Here is a 23,925-nt window from a genome sequence, read left to right on the forward strand (position 1 = left end):
GAGAGCTTGGTTGGCAGGGTCAAGCAAAGGAGATGATGGTTGTTCAATAGCTTGATTGGTGATTGAAGATGCTTAGGAGTTGTGAAGTGAGGAGACAAATATTGGAGTCTTGAGGTCAGGATAGAGGGTTTTAGTCACAAAGGGATGTAGTGATTGGAGTGCTTCATGTGAGAGTAGGTAAAGGCACTGGCGGAACCACCTCTTGCTTAGGGGGGGCAATTGCCCCCCCTAAAAAAAAAGAGAAGGGTAGGAAGCACGAGGAAGGGGCAAGTAGGTTTGTAAGCTGGGAATGGGGATTTGGGAGGGCTACGGAAGTGTATGGGACTACAAATAAGAGAAGGTGATGGGATGTTGGTTGATGTGGAGGAGTTGCCAATTATGTGATGGCAGGCGAGTGTGAGCAATTGGAGGTGAAGCAAGTTGAGGGGAGAGCTCGGCGTGAGAGAAATTGAGAGGGAGAGTTCAATTTGTGCGGTGGCAATAGATGTGAGGTGCTCAGGTGAGAGGAGAGGAGTGGTGCGTGCATGAAGCTGGGCTCGATTAGGGGAGAAGGCTAGGTCGTTGGGAGGTTTGACTATGGGAGTTGGTTTGCGCACGCGAGTGTTCAGAATGAGAGGAGCAGAAGTTGTATGTGAATTAGTAGTGAGGATTGCGTGTAGGAGGAAATGAGAAATGAGAGATCAGCCAACATGGCATAGATTCGATTAGATTTAGGCAACAATAGGGCAACTAGTTGAAAGGGATAAGGATAGGATTAGATTAGATAAAAAATTTTATTTAAAAATATATAATAATATGTATATATAACTCCTCCTTTTGTTTAAACTAAATTTAATTAAAATAATATAAAGAAAGATTAAAGATGTATCAATCGATTCCTCAAGTGCAATTTGTGTTGCCACCTCATACACGGGTAAATTTCACCCCTTTCGCTCGCACAACAGCCCGGGCAATATTATTGCCAATTTCAAGCATTTTCAATGTTTTGAATGCAATGATGAAGACTGTTTCGTGAAAGGACGTCATTCGGACAACCTTACATAACATCGCTCTCAAAGACTGTTGTTTTAGACCGCCTTCTGCGAGGGTTTCCTCTTGGAAAAATTTGAGATTTCATGCATAACAACGCAATCCTTTTGTGATCAGATAATGTTTGGTAATCTTTGTGCAACATCGCGTTAGTCAAACATTATTCTTTCGACATTATCCATTAGTCGTTCTTTCAACATGTTCGGATAATGTATTTTTATGCCTTGTATTTCAGAAGCAAGCATACTTCAATTAATCTATCAATGTTCATGATATTAACATCAACAATTTTGCATATTTCATGAGAGAGCTTCTGAGGACATTAGTAGAAGATTCCGACACTTTTATCACAGGAAACATCGCAGATCGACGGCCATGATCAGGAGCACCTATTTATGAGTTATTTTATAATAATGTATTAGTTTTATTTTCATTATTTGTTTTAGTTGACCTTTGTACCTCTATAAGGGAGTTTAGTGAGTTGTAGCCCAGAGGGCATATTTGTTTTTGAGTTTTCTTCATTGTTGAGGCCTATATATAGCAGCCCTAATCTTTGTATTGGTTTCTAATGACTGCTTAATAAAATTTCTGATTTTCTTCTCTTGAGCTTGTGAGTTATTGAGTGGCGAAGTCCCAAAGCATGTGCAAATCAATACCCACCAGTGCGGAGGTGCTCCGGCTCGTGGTCCGACTTTTCCCTTACTTCAAGCCACGGGTCATCCCCTCCCCTTGGAGCCAAGCCGCCGGCTATCCCCTTCCCCAACGTTGGCCTACTCTTCCCAACCATCCCCTCCGTTCTTCCCATAGCCGAGCCCCTTCTCCACCCCAAGCCACCAAACATCCCACCCAACCAGTCCAGCCGCTGGCCTCCACCCTCCAACCGCCAATTCCCCTCCCTAGTTCCCCCCTTAGCCGCGGGCCTACCTTGCCCACAAAGTTTGAATTTCAAAAATCCAAATTAATTTAATTACCTTCCTGAAATAACACATTGCTATTTAGGAAAGTATCCTTATTTGAATTCAATTAAATATTTGAATTCTAAATATTTTCCTATTGTTAAAACCCAATTAGGAAGCTTCCCTAATTAAATCAAATCTCAAATAATTCAGATTTGATTCCAATCTTTAATTAACTCATTTGGGCCCACATACATTGAACATAGACATCTATTTCCCTCCCCGCATGGTCGGCACCCCTTACCTTCCTTTTTTCCCTCCTCAATCAACTCCCTAATTCAAATTAAATGCTCCCTAAACCCTCCTAAACCGCCGGCCCCCTCGAACTATTTTGGGAATAGTTTGGGAGTTAAATCACCCCTTTCCTCTCTTAGAAAATTCTGAAATAAATTTCAGATTTTCTAAAATCTCTTCCCCGCCTCCCTAGTCTTAAACCCTAGCCGCCCCCTTCCCTTTCCCCCCTTTTACCCGAGAAACCCCACCGCCGGCTCCTCCCCTCCCTTCTCCCTTTACTAACCGCCGGCTCCTCCAAGGTTCACAACAAAGAAGACTCTCATGTTCATGGATGGCCGATCCTGAAGTCGACCACGAATTTGCGTACAATTCTCAAGGGCAAATCGACATCCTTCATTTGCCCATCTTTGAACCCAACTGAGAGTTTGAAGATTTTGTCGAATACTATGTAGATTGCATACTATTCCATCTCGCCGAGAAAATTGACGAACAACGACCATCCGGGTAGTGACAACTGGTCGGACGTCCACATGTGCCTCCTCCGACTACTCTCCCGTGGATCAAAACCATCGGAGTCGTAACCCTCTTAGTGGCATCGTTTGGCTTGCTAAAGATCTCTCTCCGCTAAAGCCCTCATAGAGCGTGTGTCAGAAAAAGGAAACTCGAGATGAAAGCTCTTGATATTAACATGTGGATTATTATTACAGTACATCTAGCTTTATTGTATTTTCTGATTTTGTTTTAAATTGATATGTTCTCCTAAAAGTGTAACTGCATGCCAGAGCAAAACCTCAACGGATAATTCTTAAAAATTATTTCCTGTGATTCATTAATCTTAAAGTAGCGAGCTTACAACAATTTTATTATTTCCTTGCAATGCATATTTGTTTCACATCAAGAGTACTTTTAGCAAAGATATTCTTGTAAACGCACACTATGTTAATTATTAGATATCATAAGATAAGAAAATAATTTAGAAAACATATGGTTGAATATACATAAAGGCTATATTGACAAAAACAAAGGCTGCGTTGATTAAGTCATCTTTTGTTTTTAGATGTGCAATACGAATGAAGTTTATTACTTTTTTTGTTAGCCCTAATTACTATAGACTATAATTTGATCATTTTTAACAAGATATGCTCACAAATTTACATATGAAATGAAGCAAGTTTCACCATGTGTTAAGCCTAGAACCCTATCACTTATGTCTACTACTCAACCATATTAAATAATAGTAAATAAACAATGGTTATGGAATGCCTAGACTTATAATAAATGACCATAGATGCTAGATGCCCCATTCAAAATTAATAGCAATTGATATACACGTTGAACCTAAAAGATTATCACCCAAAATAGGGGTGATTGTGAGCCAAGCCGACTCTCAAGTCTGCTCCAGCTTGATTTGTTAACAAGCTCATGAGTTGAACTTGTCAAGCCATGAGTTCAAGCTCGATCTCAAATTACTGTGCATACATCATGTGATCTCAAGTTGGAACTTAATGAGGCTTGGTTTATCAGTTCACAAACAGGCTCAACTAAATTCTTGCATAATCCTAATTTTCATTTATCTCTCGTTCGACTTAAGACATAGTGAAGAATTAAATTAATTATGAAAGCCTCGTAAACTCTTCTTCTTCAAACACCACTAGTCTTGTCAATGCCTTCTTCAATGAGATCTCATTGTGACATCCTCGTCATTACCTTCTCAAGCGAGCTCCCGTCGTGACTTCCTCACCATAGTTAATGATTGCGCTAGCAAGTTCGCATTCCAACTTCCTCACTTTTTCGTAGATGCCAACAAACACTCATTGATCTTTCTTCCATCGCAACTTCTACAATTCTCTTGTTGATGCGGCAAGCTTCCATCAAAAGGATTTCATGAATTTAGGGACCTCAAGCTCACGAATCAAGTTCAAATCCACAATTTTTCCAACAAGCCAAGTTCAAGCTCAATATATGAGCTAAACTCGAGCTCGAGCTCCAATTCAAGCATGTTATTAAGGAGGCAAACTAAGCTAAAGTTACTTGTAACTCAAGCTCGAGCAACGGTGTGGGCCAAATTAAAGGTTTTTTTCACACTTGTGCGGAAACATTTCCTACTCATGCTCGCAGACAAATGGGTTGGCGTACATGCAAGATGACACCCCAAACTCATTGTAAGTAATTTCCTTATTTTCATTAAAACTTCAACAAGACCCCACTATGTGCCACAATCCAGAGAGGGGTTTCTAGGTGTAATTTGCAATCAAATCCATCTACCCTAATGAATATTTCTATATCAAGAAAGATATGTGGATCTCATTTAAAATCTTCAAAACAATAATAATAATAATAATAATAATAATTTCAAAATTGCTAAACCTATACAAACATCTTTTAATTTAAAATTTTTTGCCTTAGTTACTGATTTTTGCAAACCACTCATATCATAGGAATGTTTACCTTGCAGCAGCATCCTCTTTTCCTATGCAAAAACATTCTGATATGGCCATATATGCCTATAAACCAACAGCTCCATATAAGGGAAATTCCATTCACAACCCATTACATATCAACTTAATAGGAAAGAGTTGGTATATAAAAAATAGCTTTAAAGTATAGAATAATTCACTATGAAAAGTAAAGCATAAGAAATAGTTCTTGCGAAGACTTCTAATGGATAACAAAGGGCATCTTTTATGTGTGACTAGAAAAAAAAACTAAGACTAGGTGGATTTTTCCAGCTTTGCATCCAAAAATAATGAAAATAAGTGGGCTTTCTTTAAACATGCACTGAGGAATTATGAAGTGAATGCACCGAGGAATTATGAAGTGAAATAAACAAGTTTTAAAGATATGAATCAATATTAATCGATAGCTACGTTACCTTAAAATCTATAAAGCAAAAACACTTAAGAATATCTTGTTTCCATATCAAAATAGCACGTCTCAAACACATCCAAATCAGGGGCATCGGCCAAACAGGGGCCGACAAATGGGATATACAAAACACTTGGGGTGACATAGTTATAAATTGCATTTATTGCTTAGTGGTCTTTTCTGCAATTAATTAATGAATACATGACTGTTTTCATAGGGAAATTTAGTAATTACGTCTCCTATGTATTATTACAGATGGCCATCTCGAAAAACTCATTCTTTATAAGAGAATGAGGAGTTATTTTTTTTAAAGATTATATGTCAGGTTCATCCAGTTATGAAGGATTTCCAGGTCAAGATTATCCTAGTTAGGAGTTAAGAAGGATTTCCCTTCACTTCGAGTGGTGACAGAATTAAATTCACCAATTAATGGTCGCTTAGTTACTGATGCAATTTGCAATAATTCTATATAGGGTGATAATAAGCCTTTGTATGAGCAAGAAAGATCCGAGAAAGTATAGGATTGAAATGTCAATTTTGCAAGAAAACTGTGTTTATTCTCAATAAAAGTGGAGTTATTGAAGATAGCATGGGCGCCAATATAGACAAAATCTGTAATACTAAATGTGTTGATGGGAACTAGAATGATCTAAACCCAATGGAGAATACTAAAGAAAGTAGGACACGACTCAAACCAAAAACTTAGTAAGCAAATCACCACATAAACATGAAACAAACTGAAATTATTTTTTTAGAAGAAAGAAAATTAAAAAGAAAATTCCCTCATAACAACCAACTAGTGGTCACCTCACATGTAATGATAAATTAGGTAAATAGAATGTTCAAGGACATGCAAACCAATGGTCCATCACAACAACTTTGATCCAACGTCCGCCACAACTCTATCAAACACCAACATAACTAACCAACCAACACCACTCACACTTTTAGAAGAAGGATAAAATGGGGTGGAAACTTGTGGAGAGAATAATTAGATAGAAGACTTGGAAGAAGAAATAAGTAAAGAAGAAGTAGCTCTCAAGCTAGAGAAGAAACCCTCTGGTTTTAGAATTATTTTCACTTCCAAAAACCCTCTACAAAAGCCCAAAACACCTCTTTAAATAGAAAAGAAAAGGAGGCCAACAGCCAACTGCCAACCACAACCGCCCATACAGCCAACCAAATAAGGGAGAAGAAAAAGGAAGCAATTAAGGCCCGCCTGAAACAATAAAACACGAACAGCCAAAGGCAACGGAATCGAGAAAGCTAGGTGATGTGGAACGTACATGCGATGATGGGTTTCATAATGAAAGCTTGCACGCTTAATTTTAGATAGAACACATAATTATATCTTTATAATAATTTGAACGACGAGGTAAAACATTAAGAACGGAAAAACTGATGTCCCCATCACTAGGGAACAGCAATAGGACCCGAACACCCAAGGCCAGGGAATCGGGAAAGCCAAGGAACAACAACAGGACCAAAACAGCTAGGCCAGGGAATCGGGAAAGCCACAGAAACCGAACAACCACCAAGCAGACAGCAGCTTAGTCGCCCCCCATCAAACCCAAATCAGCCCAAACACAAAGCACCCAAAGAAGCTATCACACCAAAGGATTAACATGTCCAAAGAGCACCTAAACCACACATGTTCATTGGTTGCCTTCCATCATCAGGTAAACAAAAATTAAACTCAAAAATTACAATAACATAAAATAAAAGTATTTTAAAACATGAGCATGAAGTATTGAATGCATCATGTGTTCACTCCAATTAATGATGCGCCATCAATATGCTCATATAATAATAATAATAATTTTTTTGCTATTTTTAAGAGAACATCGGTGTTTCTTTTTTTAGAAATTTTGACATTTTGTAGACAATGCAGATATTAGGAAAATATATGATAATGATTAACGAATGCTAATGTTGGTGTGTTATTAAAAAATGGCAATTACTGTGTATGACACAATTTTAAAATTTAATTGAATTAATATTATTTGATTTTTAATTATTATTAAGATTCTTATTTTAAGTATATGATGTTAGATATCATTGTGTGATGTTTTAAATTAAAAAATAATATTAGATGTTTAAATTTTGTAATTTATATTAATAATTTATAAAAATAGTGTCCATGATTGTTGCATCCTACATTTTGCTATTATATCCTATCTCAGCATCCATGTCAAGTTTTGCCTATATATGTGCTTCATAGCTTAAAATTAATTATTAAACTATTTGACCTTAATAGACTAAAGGCAATTTGGGTTAATTTACTTGATTAAGCATAATCAGTGCACCATGTTAAAAAGCCAACAAAATTAATTAGTAACCTTGCGTGTAAGCTTTCTACTCAAGGTGCTTCAAAACCAAGAAAGGTAAGGTGCAAATGTTTAAATCCTCCTCATCTCAACCCTCAGAGAAGAGATCTCCCCTATGATGCACCGACACTGCTTAAAGAGGGTATGCAGTGTCAGACACGGACACGCGTCCGACACTGCATGGACACGTGTCTGACACGGCATTGGAGTGTCCTAATTTAAAAAATTAAAATTAAAACCGGACATGCGTGTCGGACACACCTGCCCGGTTATTAAATAAAAAATCGTCCAATTCGTTCTATTTAGCCTTTTCCGCGAACAAGAAGCCCTATTTTTCCGATCCACAAAAGAAATCTTCTAGGGCGGACCTGGCGAGCTGATAGCCGATGCCAAACAGTGCTCGCTGCCTTTGCCTCTCGTTCCTTCGTCATTTCTACTCAAGCCGAGGCCAAGCCGAGCTCATCTTTCCCATTCCTTCATTCCTGCGTGATTTCTGTGGTCAGCCAAGGTAAAGTTCACAATCAAAGCCAAACAGGGCACCTTCTGAACGCAAGAGAGCCAAGACCTGTAAGTGGATTTTGCCATATCTTCTCTTCATTGTTGAAAATGTCTAGATTATTTGAAATATTAATTGTTGTTTTTTGAAACTTACTAAAAAAAAGCTAATGTACATGCTCGGTGATGCTAGGTATTGCTATGTACATGCTCGGTACCGAGCAAACACATTGATGAGGACATCAGATCATGGAAGGTTTATCAGAGACGCGGCCGCCGATCTACGACCACGATTGAGTCATTGTATTTTTTATTTATGTTATGTATTTTATTTTGATTTATGTTATGTATTTTCTTATTTATGATGTCGTTGTATTTATTTCCCGATGTATCCTTTTATTAAGGGATATCGTATGTAAGCCCTAAGGGCATTGCCGTCTTTTCTATTTTGAGTCTTATGTACGAGGCTATTTATATCCCCTATGTTTCTCTTTGAGAGGTAATGAATGATTGATTACAATATTTTCCTGATACAAGCAACTTAAAGCAAAGCACAAAGAGAGAACAACAAAGAGAATCAAATCTTACTTTTATAAATTTAAGACATTACTTAGAGAACATAATAGGTTAGAGAAAACAATTAAACTTCAGAATAGGAAAGAGGCAAACTTCCAACGACCAAAACAAAAGAAAACTAGCAAAGAAACAAAAATAAAAAAAAAAGGCTATCCTCAGAACATCCTACAAGAGGACTCCTCACATGCACCGATTGTAGGAATATATTTTAAAATATGGTTTAGATATGCAAACCAAGGGTCCACCACTGCAAAGGGGTTCCAATGTCCTTTTAAACTCCTCCAGCAAATGCCACCAAACAGCCAACAACTTTTACCAATGGAACTAGAAGAAAGATACAGGTGGAGTGGAACTTGCGTAGAGAAGAAAGAGGTTAGAGGCCCAGACGAAGGGTGGAGAAGCTCGCAAGCCTTCCAAGAGGTAGAAGAGGGAATGGACAAAGCTCTCAAGCTTTTCCAAGAAGAACCCGCAGGTTATAGCAACTTTGCTCTCAAATATTCACCAACCATTTCTTCTCAAAATATCACATATATATAGGCAATAGAGGGGAAACTTAACAGCCCAAAAGTTCCTCAAATCCCCATATAGAAATGAAAGGCCAAAAGCTTTCCTTGCTGAAATCCCAAGAGACACAGTAAAAATCCAAGCAGAATAAAGCCACGGAATCAGCCAGAAACAAAGCAAAAGCCACGGTTTCAGCACAGGAAACCAGGATGCAAGTTACAGTTCCAACAGGGAATTCAAGCAGACCGTGGGAGAGAAATCCAGAGAAGAAAAACTGCAGCAGCCCCAATTCAAGAAGAATATGAAAGAACAAGTTCCACTCACCAAATCTAGCTCCCAAACATTACTTCTCATGAGGGCTTGAGAGTTTGGAGTGAAATCCCTAAGAGAGGGAGATTTGCGCAATACCCATCAACCTAGAAAAGTCGGGTTCATGGTTCTACCTTCTATCTCTTTCTCTCTTCCTTCCCCTACCATCACCGGCAAGACCACCCCTCCTTCCATCTAGCCGCCACCCTTCACTACCCGAACCCTTCCCCCACACCCCATCTACGGTTCCCACCCAAAACCGCTGGTCCTAGCCCCTTAGCCGCCGGCCCCATCACTTCCCACGTCATCCTTAGGTTTCCTAATTTGGTTGGATTTAATTTGGAATCAATTTGAAATTCAAATCATCTAAATTTGAAATTCAAAATTCTTTCCTAATTTATTTCATCTATTTTGGGAAAGTTCTTAATTTAAATCCATTTGAATTTTAAATTCAAATTGGCTTTGATTTTTTACTTTCCTAATTCCTAAAACCAAATTAAGAAGCCTTAATTCGTCCCATTAATTTCTCCCTACCCAAGCATGCCGCTGTCCCCCCTTTGAGCTAGGATTGGAATTCTTTCAAAATTCCATCTCTCTCTCTTAGGGAAATATTTCTAATCCAATAATTTCCCTTGGCCGAATTTTACTAAAGCTCGTAACTCTTAATTTATTTCCAAATCCAAGTATTTGATTTAGGAAATAAATCCCCACCCAATCTCCCCCCCCCCACACCACCCCTCATGAATTCCCCTCCCCGGATTTTAGGAATTAAACTTTCCCTCCCAGTCCACTACTCTCTAATTCAAAAATCTGAAACTTATTTCAGATTTTGGAATTGAATCTCTCCTTCAACCTATCCCAATCCCACTAGCCGATCTCTTTCATTGGCTGACTCTCTCCTCCACCTAGCTCTTGCTTCTTGTGAGAATCCCTCTTCTCTTAAGAACATCTACGAGCCTTGAAGACGCCATCGATACCCGAGGTACACGAAGCCATTGCATGGTCGATCCTGACACCGACTACGGACTTGCCTACGACGAGCATGGTTTCGTAAGCATTCTCCATTCAACCTTCTTCGACGTCAACCTGAGGATCGATCAGACAGTTGAAGACTACATCGAACGCATCTTGGACACTTTGGTTGAAGCTATTAAAGAGCAGTTAGAGATCGTCGAGTGTAGGATTGCCGCCGATCCTTAACGAAGGTTTTCTACTCCACTCTCGTATTTCTTAAGTCTAACCCTCTCTTGTGATTTGATTGTAGTCACGAATGATGCATTCACCTGATTATGCTAAGCTTAGTAAACGCAAGAATTTGAGTGCATTCATTTGGTTACTAATCTTATTGTTACACTAGGAATTTTGTTGAAACTACTACTTGGGCATAATGTTATTTTCTACGCTATTTTGAATATTCAAATCTTTTGGATGTGCAACTTAGCCTAAACGAAAGTGACCCCTCTTACATTTTGATTCGTTGTTTTATCTGTTAATAAGTTTCTTTGTTATTTCTCTAATCAAGAATTTGTGCAAATTCTTATTAAAATCATTTGCAAGCATCGTAATCCTATATCATACATGCTCGGTATCGCTCAGTACATGCTCGGTACCGCTCGGCACATGCTCGGTACCGCTTGGTATCTTTACATACAAACTTAAGAACTTTAAAACAAGCATAACTTCAAAATTACTCTTACCCCCGCAGGGGCGCTTCCCCTTAACCCCGCGACCTGACCCCGCTAGGGGGCAGCACCCCCTTGGACCCCTGGCAGACCGGTATATTGTTGTATTCATGTTGTCTTATTATTGGGATATTTTGATTTCACTTCATATCAATTTAACTTGATGTATTCCTATGTATGATTGGTTTATTACAATCTTATCTAGATAAAAACAATGAATAATCAAGATATAAATGAAATTATAATTTCTATATTGAAAGATAGTAGTTCAAATAGAGAATATACATTATGATTTAGGAGGAATATACACCAAGCTCTAATTTGTTAGTGTCATATAATCTATTTCACCAGTGAGTTAGTGTCATTTAATCTATGACATAATGTTTTAAATACATGTCTACTTTGCCATACATGTCATATAATCTATGACATAATGTTTTAAATGTTTTAAAATATGTCAACTAATTTGTTAAGGGTTTTTTCTTCTATTACACCAGTGTATTTTAAAGCAAAATGAGCTCTGCTGTTGGCAGGAGTGGATTAAGTGAAGGTTCAAAAGAGCCATCTGTAGAAACTGATAAGCAAAGGATCAAAAGGACACTCCCTAAAGAGATACCTTTGTCATCTACTCAAGTCTCATCCCACACTTCTTCCGCATCTGTGAGAGTTAATCAAGCTTTATCATTTAGAAGTGAAGGATATGAAACAAATAAAAGACAAGGAGTTGACAGTAGTCCTCTAGAGAAGGCTTTTAATTTGCTTTGTATTATTTAAAGGTGTTCACGTAAAGAATGGCTTCAAGAAGACTCTCAACATGTCTCACCACAAAAATATTTAGAAGTTTCATAAATGAGAAAGATATGCCTGAAAAGATATTTCCCAAATGAGGAGAGAAGAAAAATTAATATAGAACTTGCAAAATTCTTTAGATATTTAGAGGATTTTTGTGATCAAGAATCTTTGGTTGATAGATAGAGGATGGATACAAAAATGTGGTGATTGATTCATGGAACTTCAGCACCGCTGCTTCAAACAATAGCAATAAAATTTCTTAGTCAAGTATCATCATCTTCCTGTTGTGAGAGAAATTGAAGCACATACTCATTTATTCAATCAATGAAGAGGAATAAAATAACACTACAACGAGCTAAAGATTTAGTTTATGTGTATACAAATCTTCATCTTCTATCAAGGAAAGCCTCACTTTATATGACAGGAAATAACAAGATGTGGGATGTTGCTGGAGATGGGTTCGAGTGCCTTGATGATATGGGATTATTGGAGGTTGCAAATCTTTCTCTAGATGAACCAGAGTTAGAAGCAATAATATTCAATAATGATGATATTGAAGGCCAAAGACTAACCTCTGAATCTAATTCTATCATTCCCTCTATTGAGTAGTTGGACCTTCATGTTGTACTAAATGATTTTTTGCTTATATTTTTGTGGTTGTACTAGACATGTTGTACTAAATAACTTTATATTATAAGCTAAACAAATTATCATGAAATTGATTTATTGTTGCTTGTCATTTTTCATATAATGTCACCTTAATTTATATATATTATATTAAAAAATTATTATGTTATGTCCACGCCGCACCTGTGTCCTATATTTTTAAAAAATGCCGTGTCCCGTGTTCGTGTCGTGTTGTGTTTGTGTCGCCGTGTCCGAGTCGGTGCATCATAGGATCTCCCCCTCCCCCCCATCACCAAAAAAAAGCCCAGTAATAAAGGATACAAAGCGAAAACTATTAATATTCTAAAATTCCACATTATTAACCACAGCAGAGAGAAATTTAGCTAATATAAAAAACCTACCTGTTTTTTCTTCGCACGCTTTTCTTTATCACCAGCAGCTCGTTTTGCCTTTAGCTCATGCTCAGCTTGCCCAGCTTCTTCCTCCTCCCGAATAAGTTCTTCTTGTCTCTTTAAAGCAACAGCCTCCTGGTAAGCAACTTCAATTCTACTGCTACAAAAAGACACATAAGCACCAGATAGGAAGAAAATTGAAGCAGGTCTTGTGCGATTATATACATTTAACAGATAAGTCGAACAAAAATAGAAGATTCTGAGAAAAGGTAATTGTGTAAATAGGATCAAAACCCATCATCCACGTTAAACATCCAAAAAAACATTACTCTCTAGCAGCAAGAGTTCGGTCAGAAATATAAACATTCAAAAATTATATATCAATCAATGAAATTAGAGTACATTTTAAATGAAACATCAACAAGACTATTCTACAAAGTACAAACCATAAAAACCTATGCACAGAAAATTCCTAAATTTTACCCTATATCACATCAAGAAGAATCCTTAAAAGTAAGACCAGCACAAGGAGAGACTCCTTTCCATAAAGTGAAAATAGCTTTCTTGTCCTCTATTTTCAATTCAATCAAAATATGGTACTGATAGCAGTCTCGTAAAACAATTAAAATAAATTTGATCTTCTTCATTAATGAAACCGGATATGACCAAACTTCATCAAATTCCGAAGAAAACTAGTTAAGTAAATAGAAAATTATGGAAGATATTCTCCAACATGCACATGTTTATTTCTCTGAAAATCTGAGAGATAATTCAGCCGCTTGAGGCATAAAGATTACTAATGACAGATGGCAAGATGGGTGGCCAGCTTTGCAATCCAATTGATTTCCAAGCTGGCCACCATTCATGCCAATACTCTCAAGCTGTATAGTAGATAGTTTTCATCTAACTAAGAGGTAATAATCTGGAATGTGCAGCTCAACAATCTTTTGGCTTGATATCAGCCAACTGCTTATGTGTTTGAATATTTGGGATACATATTAGTCTACTTTCTAATGTTTTGTTTGATGAAATGTCAATCAATTTCTCAGTGGTTGGTTCTATCACGACATACTGGATTGTGTGAGATGTTTATGGTTGATTTGTTATCACAGTCTAACTTCATAATATCTTCACATTTTATTTCCAAGTTATTTTAGATAATTTTAACCGATAATAATTCACATATTTCATGGGCCATTGCCCGGAATTTAACTTCAACTCTTGACCTAATAACCACTGATTGCTTTGTGCTTCACCAAGTGATTAGACTCTCACCTAGGAAAGTGCAATAACCAGTAATAAGCCTTCTATCTATAAGGGATTCTACCCAATCAATATTAATGTAAACTTCTAAATTATGCCTTCTATATCTTTCGAATAAGATTTCTTTTTCATGATGTTACTTTGAGATATTGAAGAATCTTCTATGATGCCTATAGATGTGTTTCTCTAGAGTTATTTTAAACCTCCCATTATCAACTTCTGGGGAACTGCCCGCTTCTGCAAGTTTGTGGCAGTAGTCAATCGTGGCTTCTAAGGGCTTGCATCCTATCATACTTATCTCAATTAGTAGATCGAGGATGCATTTTTGTTAAGAGATGAATATCCCAACATTTCAATCGTCACTTCAATTCCAAGAAAAAATTAGTCTTCTATGACCTTTGACTTCAAATTCTTTTAATAGTTGATCTCTTTCAGCTCTCCTCATTTATTCTAGATCATCTCTGGTAATCATCAACCCATCTAAATACACTATGAGAATTGTAATTTTACCATCATTGGATTTCCTTACGAATATAGTTTGATCTCCGCGCTATTTTTAAATTTCATCTTTATCATGGCTTTGATAAACTTCCCAAACCATACACTACAAGATTGTTTGAGTCCGAGTAGTGCTTTCTTCAACCTGTATACATGGTTAGTAGTATAATTTTGATTAGAACCAAGCGAAGATTTTACAAAAACGACTTCTTCTAGTTTGCCAGATAAGAAAGAAATTTTTATATCCAACTATTATAAGGACAAGTTAAGGTTGGTCGCAAATGATCTAAATATCCAGAGAATGTTTAGCTTTGCAGCCAGTACAAAAGTTTCACCATACTCCACTCCATATGCCAGGGTTTAGCTTTTTCCTGAATTTAGTTTTATAACTTTCAAGTATATTTAACAGTATATTCCTACTAATATCTGATTAATTTCTTTTCTTTTGACATTTACACTACCTTCCATATTTGGTTCTCTTTTAGAGCTATCTTTTCTTCATGCATTTTCTCATTCTTTATTCTTAAAGTGCTTATTGGATACTTATTGGAACTTTAATATTATTTAGCTCTGCAAAAAAAGTGCTGTAGAAGGAAATATTATAAAGATGAATAAAATTGGTTATTAGATGTTAGGTGCATGTTTGAGTTTCCTTTCCCAATGCAATAGGAATATTGATATCATGAGTGGTAAAATCATACTTTCACTGCATGGTGGCTGCTCATGCACAGATTCAGATGGTTGAGCAATGAGCATGCTTTTGATTAGCATTGAGCTTCTCTTTCTTCTTTGGAGAGTGTACATGTTGCAATGATTTTTTTGGGTTGTTATCTGAGGATTATATTTTTATATGTAAGGAAATCTCGCAATTATTCTGACTTTTTGGGTTGGTTGGGTGATTGGGATATAAGTGTAAGAAAATTAAATTTGTCCTCATTCCAAAGCTTCCCCTGAAGACAATCTTGGCCATAAAATTGTTAATTTTTAGAAAAGATAATAATATGAGAGATTAACATTGTCGTTGTCAAGTCCTAAGCCCTGGATGAGAAAAGTGGATGGTTGGGTTAGGTAGTCCAAAAACTAGCATAGAACTTGTTGAATAATCATGACATGAATCATTTAATACATTATGTTAATGCTAGAACATTCTCTAGAAGCGATACGCTAAATACTGTAAATACAACAAGATGTGTGCAAGAGTCGATGCACCGGCACCCAGGTCCAATTTTAAATAAACAAGGGTTCACATATCATGGACAGATGTGAGCAAAGAAGCAAATCCATGAAACTAGAATTATGATAGGACTTGGAATATATGTGCTCTTAGAGGTAAATTAATAAAATTAATAAATATTATAATTCATATAATGATAAATATTCTATATATTCAGAAAACTAAATGGATTGGAGAGAAAGTTAAGAAGATAGTTTAGGATTAAACAATAGTATTCAAGTAGGATTCGTATTACAGATGAAATAGGTAATGATTATAGTTAAGAGTTTGAAGTATAATATTGTAAAAATTAATAGAATTGAAGATATAATTATAGCTTTAAAGATTGTTTTTAAAGCTAAGATTATTAATACTATAAGTGCTTATACTCCTCAAATAGATTTCACATGTGTTCAAAATTAAAATTTTGTAACAACTTAGAAAAATTAATGCAAAATATATTTTTTTGTGCAAAATATATTTTGAAGAAAGAATTTTTTTTGGAGGAGATTTAAATGGTCATGTTAGTAGAGAGGTAGAAAACTTTAAAAGCATTCATGGTGACTATGGGTTTGAGCAACTAATAAAGGTGATGGAACCGTATTAGATTTTCCTCCAGTTATGATTTTGTAATTGCTAATACTTTATTTAAGAAAAGAAGAGCATTTCATCACTTAAATGAATGGATATTGTAAAACTCAAATTGATTATTTTCTTATAAGAAAAATAGATCGTTTAGATTGTAAAGATTGTAAAGTCATTTCGAGTGAAATGTCATGTATTGAACATTGCTTATTTGTTTTGGATGTTAAGATGAATGATTGGAATAAAAAAAATAAAAAAAAAATAAAAAATATTGTCCAATATTAAATTAGGGCATTTAAACAATACTAATAAAATATTTTTGAAAGTAAGATTCAAAATCTTAAGAATTTGATAGTACATGAGGAAGATAATGTTATGTGAAAAAAATAGCTATTAATATTAAGAATGCTGCAAAGAATGTGTTTAGAGTATCCAAAGAAAAAGCTCATAATAATAAAAATAATTGGTGGTGGAATTAAAATATGCAAGAAAAGATCAAAAATTAAAAACTTAATAGCTTAAGTGTAAAAGCTTGGAACATTGGAAACGATATAACAAGGCCTATAAAGAGTCTAAGAAAATAATATGCGATGTAAATAAATTAGTTTTTAATGATTTATATAATATATTAGATATTAAGGAGATCGATAGGCATATGTATATGTAAGTCAAGCAAAAAGATAAACGATGATTTAGTTCAATTAAAGTGCATTAAGGATGAAGAGAAAAAAGTGTTGTTATTAGAAGATAATATTCAACTAAAGTGGATGAGATATTTTGATAAGCATCTCAATGAAAATTGTGAGAACACGATTAGAGCATTAAAAACCTTAGCACCCTAAATAAAAATAAAAATTTTTATTTTTATCGGCGTATTAGTAAAACAGAAGTTAGAGGGGCTATACATTTATTGAGAGGTTTGATGGAGAATTATAAAGAGAATAAGGAGGATCTACACATGATATTTATTCATTTAAAGAAAGCATGTGATAAAGTTCCAAGATAAGTGCCCTAGAGAGTTCTAGAAAAGAAAGGGGAATAATGCTTATATTCAAGCCATTAAGGATATGTATGCATAAGTTGTTACTTGTGTTCAAACACAAGGTGATTTGGCCAAGTATTTTTCTATTTCAGTTGGATTATATCAAGAATTATTTTTAAGCCCATATCTTTTTGCAATAGTCATGGATGTTCTTACTAGACATTTGCAAGAGGATGTACCCAGGTGTATGCTTTTGCCTAATGATATTCTTCTTCTTGATAAGATTAGCGAGAGAATTGAAGGTAAACTTGAACCTTGGAGGCCAACCTTAGAGTCTAAAGGTTTTCGTTAAAGTAGATCTAAAAAAGAATATATGGAGTGTAATTTTAGTATAATAGATCTAGTGAGGCGACTGTGACTTTGGGCGATCATATCATTAACAAAAGCACAAGTTTTAGATATCTTGAATCTATTGTTCAAAGTGAAGGTAAAATGGATGGGGATATTATTAGTAGAATTCAAGTTGGGAAAGCAGGTAAACCAACATTTTCACTAAAAGATAATGTCTCTAACATAAAACCGTATCTCCCTTCTTCACTTCTATGTTTCATTTAGTTAAAAAGGGACACTTTTCTAAGTAGTTGAATGCGCATTTGGTCATATTTAGCATCTACTCCAACTAAAAATCCATAATTATTTCTCCTTCTACAAAAGTCTGCATTATTGCAACATCTACAAGGCCTCCTATTTTGACACACCAGTAAAAATCAAGTCAGAACTATTGATCATTTATTTTGGTATAGTACTCTATAATCAAAGTTTCACTTGCTTGGTGAGTTGGTGGAATGAACTTTTATCTATAATCAAAAGACTAGGCGCACCTAGGAATATGTATATTTTATACCACATCCAGAACATAGATGGCTGTGGTTAATAACAAGTAGATTCCGGTGACTTGTAATATTATTGAATTCCATAGCCATGACATAATTAATAAATCTCATATGGCAAAATTAAGATCATCTCCACTTGGAATGGGGCCAATAAAGCGGTCCAACTTCCCTTTTCCTTTAAGAATGGTATTTCATAATCTGGGACAAAATAAGTTAATTTCTTCCATTTAATTACAATGAAAATTAAGAGTTTTGGTACTCATCTACAATAGTTCAATTAGGATCATTTGATAGGTCAACAAATACTAATGTAGGCCATTTTTATTTAAAAGAAGGAAAAATTTTTCCTTCTCTGGAGTAAATTTCTTCCCGTGGCAATTGAGGCGATTGCAAATGAAATTCAAGCAAGGGAAACCGAGAAGTAGAGGACGATAGGTGGGACAACAAATAGGAGATGGCCTGCTATAGCAAGAGGTAGACACCAAAAGCAAGTAGTGGAGTTTGGGGAGGAAACCAACAACTGTTAAAGGGGATTTTGGACTAAGAATAAATCACAGAAATAAAAGTACAAATAATAATTTGAATTTTGTGTATTTAATTAAGAGTCTTGCTCTTCTATTTATTGATGAGGACATCAGAAGATCAATGATTTACGGCCACGATCTACTATTTATTATTATTGTATTTGATATATTTTATTTTATGTTTTATGAGTCTTTTGTATTTCTTTCCGTTTATGCCCTTGCTTAAGGGCCTCGTCATGTGTTTGCCGGAAGGGCAATTGTGTATTTTTATTTTTCTTCATGTATTCGGCTATTTAAGCCTTCTCCCTCCTCTTGGAGAGGGATGATGATGATTATTGAAAATAAAATTCTTCTCTTTGTGAGTTCATATTTTCTTGATCTCTTAGTGAGTTCAACTCTCCTAATCTCTGTGTGAGTTCTAGGAAAAGCCCAAGGTGAGGGCAAAAGCAATACCCGCCAGTCGTTGGAAGCGTCCTCGACTCGTGGTTTATTTTATCTTATTGTTTTCTTCTCCAACTCTTGTTTTCCTCCCCACGCCAAGCCCTACCCGAGATCCAATCATCCACCGCTTTACCCACTAGCTTCCTCCACTACAACCCAAGCTCCATCAAGAAATCCCCAAACCCGACGGCAAGCCCCCTCTTCCTCCTTTGGCCGCCGGCCACCACCTTGCCCCAAGCCATGATGAAGATGTCAATCATCATAATAGCTCCTTGATTGTGTCCTAGCAATAAATAAAGGAGTTACCAATTTTTTTTTTAAATTTCAAAATTTGAAATTCAAAAACTTACCATATTTGCAAAATTCCTAAAAAGAAAAGTTTTGAATTTGATCCAATCCAAATTTCATGACATGTGGAATCACTATTTTTTTATCCTATGTGACATCAACATGATGGGAAGGTAAACGACCAATCCCTAATCTCCCTCCTCCCCTCTCTCCATGCCACCGGCCTCACCTTGAATGGAGCCCCATTCAAGCCACCAATTAATGCCTTGATTACACATGAATTTGAAATCAATTTCCAATTAATCTTTCCCCTATTTCATTCAAAACCTGAAATTAATTTTAGGTTTTGAAATAACCCCCTCCCTCTCTCTATTGGACCCGCCGGCCCCCTCTTGATGGGCTCCATTAAATGCCCATTAATCCTCAATTCTATTTGATTTTTAAAATCAATTTCAAATTGTTTCACTCCAAATTTACTCAAAATCTGAAATTAATTTCAGATTTGAGTAAACCTCATTCTCCCCTCATCTAACCTAAATCCCTTCACCCAAGCCACCCGCCCCCTCTCTCTCTACCTTGGCCGCCCCTCTCATTTCTCCCTCCGTTGTGAATTTGGAAGCCAAGAGAAGAAGAAGACGACGTCCTTCCACCTCCTTTCCCCATGGGTACTCCTTCAACCCTTGGCGAGAATGCATAGCGGAACCTGAATGGAACTTTGGATTTGTGCATGACGATCGAGATCAGGTCCACATCATCCAATCACCATTCTTTGACGTGGGCTTTCATTTCGACGACGCCATTGAAGAATACTTCGACCGTTTCCATTACACCTTAGTTGACGTGATCGACGAGCAAAGGTCAAAGGGACGTTGGATCATCATTGGACGACAATCATCCTCCACCACTCCGACCACCTATCCAAGAACGACGATCCTAGGTTCCTGCTTCCTCGGAGTGACCTCGATTCTAATGTGGATAATCTTCTCTCGCCAAAGCCTAGTGGAGTTGAGTGATCAATCCCCGAGGTGAAACTCTCATTATTAAATTGTGGATTGTTAGTTAATAGCTCTTCGTATTGCTACTATTTTTGTTTATCTACAAGATTTGGTTAATCTACATGTGCTCCTTCGCCTAAGCAAGTGGAAAACTAAGGTTCTTTATTGAATTTCCTTGTTATTGCAATAAGTTATTGAGTGGAATTACATTGCCAATTTATTCTTAAGATCCTTAATGAGCTCCTGCGCATGTTGGTTTCACATCATTTATACAACAGGATTCAAGATTATAATTGGTAAATTCTATCAATTGAAAATACTCATTACATTGAAAATAAAGGAAGACATTCTCTAGCTTACACGCATTTATTTCCATAAAAACCTAAGAGGCATTTCCAACTCCTGAGGTTCACACATTACCAATGATGGATGGCCAATTTTGCAATCCCAAGAATTTCCAAGCTAGCTGCTATTTATGACAATAGAATGCTTAGAGGTACATGTAATAAAAAATAAATACAAAACATAGCTCAAAGTTAACCAACACTCTTAACTCTTGCAAGATGCAACAAAATAACTATGGGCATTCAGTGTAGAAAATGAGTAAAAGTATGAGGATGGATACCTAAATATATGAGCTAGAACAAAAATTTCAACAGTTCTACGACCCAGCTCTGTAAGGCGCCTCTCATCACGTTCAATGGAATCATTAAAATCATCAGAAGAACTTCCCTCCTATATATCAATATCATATTTCAACAACCGTTATTTATGAACACAAATGGCAGGAAAGCAGAAAAGATACAACTTTCCATAAGATCATAACCACAAGGCTCTCCCAACTTAATTGTTAACGGAATAAACAGAAGCATATCTAACATATTACTCATGCATAGTTATTATCTTCTTCTTTCAAAAACTCCAAAGATTAATTATGCAGAAGCAGCTATTAAAAACAATGCGACCAACAATGGATTGAAACACAAGCGAGGCCCTATATTTGACGTAGTAGAGCATTTCCTGGCCAAACATACCGTCCCTCATATTTTTAAAAAGAAAATGCATCTTTTCAGGGATGAGGAACTGTACATTTTGAGGTGATGATGCCATTCAAACAGTTAGGCATGTGTATGTGATCAGAATAACCACCCAAAGAATCCAATCAATGCAGTGATAATTTCATTAGAGACAGCTTTAGTCATTAAGAGAAAAAAAATAAAAAATATAACAGAACATCGACAAAACAGTAGCACATGAGAGCAGAAAACAGAAATGGAGAGACCGTAGATATAAAGACTTCCTATGAAAATCAGAAATGAGAAAAGGAATGCAAGTCAACAAATGTTTAATCAAATAGACGTTTCTTTATGAAACAATGAAATTTCTAGTAATGCACGGGAAAAGTTGTTGCTCCAAGAAATGCAAATATTTGAATGAATTCGTAACTATCTGCGCTTTCTATGAGCAAAAGATACATTTAGCATGAGCACTTGACTATTTGACAGAAAATGAAAAGATATGGTTTGCAATCATACGTACTCGATTAAGGTATCCCCTGAACTTTGGTTGCAACAATCACGTACTAAAATTCATTATTTCCCCAATATTCTCCATCTTAGCATATGAGGTAGGGTGTCTTAGGATTGGATTTCTAACACATCCAATATGAGATGCAACATCACTCAACAAGCACGAAATTCTTAGTTCACCAAAGCTTGATCATGACAATTATTCATACTGAAAACATTATGAAGATCAATTCAAATAAAAATATAATGAGTGTTTTCTAGTAATAATGGCTAAAATTTAAGGATCAAGAAGGTCACCCAAATGTTCTAAGTTCACAATTTTTTTTTAACCTAAATAAATCAAATTGATTGCAATTAATCAAACTCTTATATGAATAAAAAAATATTGACGAAGAAAAATAAAAGGAAAATTTTACCAAAAAGAAGTAAGCCACTCACTTCTACCAAAAGATAACCTCACCCAGAGCTCTTCAAGTCTCTCGCATGATCAAGGAATTGAATTTTTAAAGAAGAAGAAAAAGCAAATCAACTAAAAATTTAATTCACGCATCAGCGTCTTTTTTTCTTTTTGTGCAGGCCCCAGATCCCGCTATTTATAATCATAAACTCCAATAAAGATTTTCCATTAATAATCCTTTAAAAAATTAGAAAAAGGGACAAATTATTTTTTTTTAAATAACCAAGAAGATTCAATCTGTTAGACCGGTCCTCTATGGACCAGTCCAGCCGGCCCAGTCCCTTGGGCCGGTTTGGCATGTTTAAAGCAGGAGGGGGGCACATAGGAGAGAGGAAGTGGTGGGGTCCACTTGATATTCAAATTCAATCTTTGAGCCAAAAGGGGGGCGGCAAGGGCAATTAGGTCCTTTTGTATTAATTTTGAATTTCATGCATTAAGGGGGAAAAACTATGGTTAGGGCAGGTGAAATTTTCTGAAAGTTCTCTTGGGTTTCTCTTGTGGCTAGGGCTCTAGATTGTTTTCTAGAGATTGGGAGAGTGCGATCCTCCTCTCGAATAGAGGATCTCTTGTATTGTTGCTATTTTTCTTACATCTACCATTAATATCAAGTATTTTGGTGTGTTTTCTCTCAAGTTTTCCCTCTGTTTTCCCTCTGTTGGCTGCTGTTTTCCTGGTGTAAACAGCAGTTTGGTTGCTGTTTTCTACTGATTTGGGCTAGGAAACACTTGATTTCAAGTATTTCCTATCAAATTGGTGTCAAAGCAAGTCTTGGGACCAATCGTAGGCTGCTTTTGACAAATTTCAGCGGCTGAAATTTGTGCCGGCAAAGAAGAAATTGCTGAATTTTTTTTCCAGATCTAGAGATATTTCGAAAATTTCAAACCGTAGGAGATGGCGGCTAAGAAGGTGGATGCTTTGGAGGAGAGGCTTGAAGGAGAGATGAATCAAATCAAGGAGACCGTGGAAGAAAGAATTTCTTCCATGGAGGGGCAAGTGGCCTATCTATGGGATATGATGAAGAAGATATTGGAGTTTCAAACTCAATCGGCGGCGTCTGATGCAAAAGGGCCTGAAGCGAAAAACACCAACTCTGAAATCCATCAGGAGGAGGAGGAAGTGGAAATCGTGGAAGGGAGTAGGGGAAGACCTCATCTGGAACTTTTCCAGAGGGAGGAGAGAGGAGGAAGATATGGGGCAAGGCAAGGCTATGGAGGCGTGGAGTCAAGAGGTGCTAGTTGGGAGCACCAGGGGGGTTATTATGGACGCCGGGAGGCTGTTTTTGAAGATCGGAGAGGGGATATTGAAGGGGGATGGGGGCATGGTAGAGCAAGGGAAGATCGGGAGACATGGGAGGGGGGGGGGAGCAGGCACATGGGAGAGGAGAAATTATGGTGGATTAAGGGGAAATGGTGGGGATCAGAAGGTGAGGAAATTAAAAATGCCTATTTTTGAAGGGGAGGATCCCTATG

The 23,925-nt window shown here is 36.5% G+C and overlaps 1 protein-coding gene across 3 annotated transcripts in view; it reads right to left on the reverse strand.

Moving 5' to 3' along the window:
• Window positions 1-23,925, reverse strand: part of LOC110105865 (TNF receptor-associated factor homolog 1a-like) — an 81,653-nt gene that overhangs the window by 18,336 nt on the left and 39,392 nt on the right. For 2 of the 3 annotated variants that reach the window (XM_028699902.1, XM_028699901.1), the window contains exons 9-10: window positions 21,096-21,205; window positions 12,798-12,948 (exon numbers count right to left, since the gene is read on the reverse strand). In XM_028699902.1, coding sequence (XP_028555735.1) covers window positions 12,798-12,948; window positions 21,096-21,205 — 261 coding nt within the window. The remainder of the gene's footprint in view (window positions 1-12,797; window positions 12,949-21,095; window positions 21,206-23,925) is intronic. The other variant, XM_028699903.1, reaches the window with a different exon arrangement.

Source organism: Dendrobium catenatum, unplaced genomic scaffold (genome assembly GCF_001605985.2).
Source record: "Dendrobium catenatum unplaced genomic scaffold, ASM160598v2 fragScaff_scaffold_1409, whole genome shotgun sequence".
NCBI lineage: Eukaryota > Viridiplantae > Streptophyta > Magnoliopsida > Asparagales > Orchidaceae > Dendrobium > Dendrobium catenatum.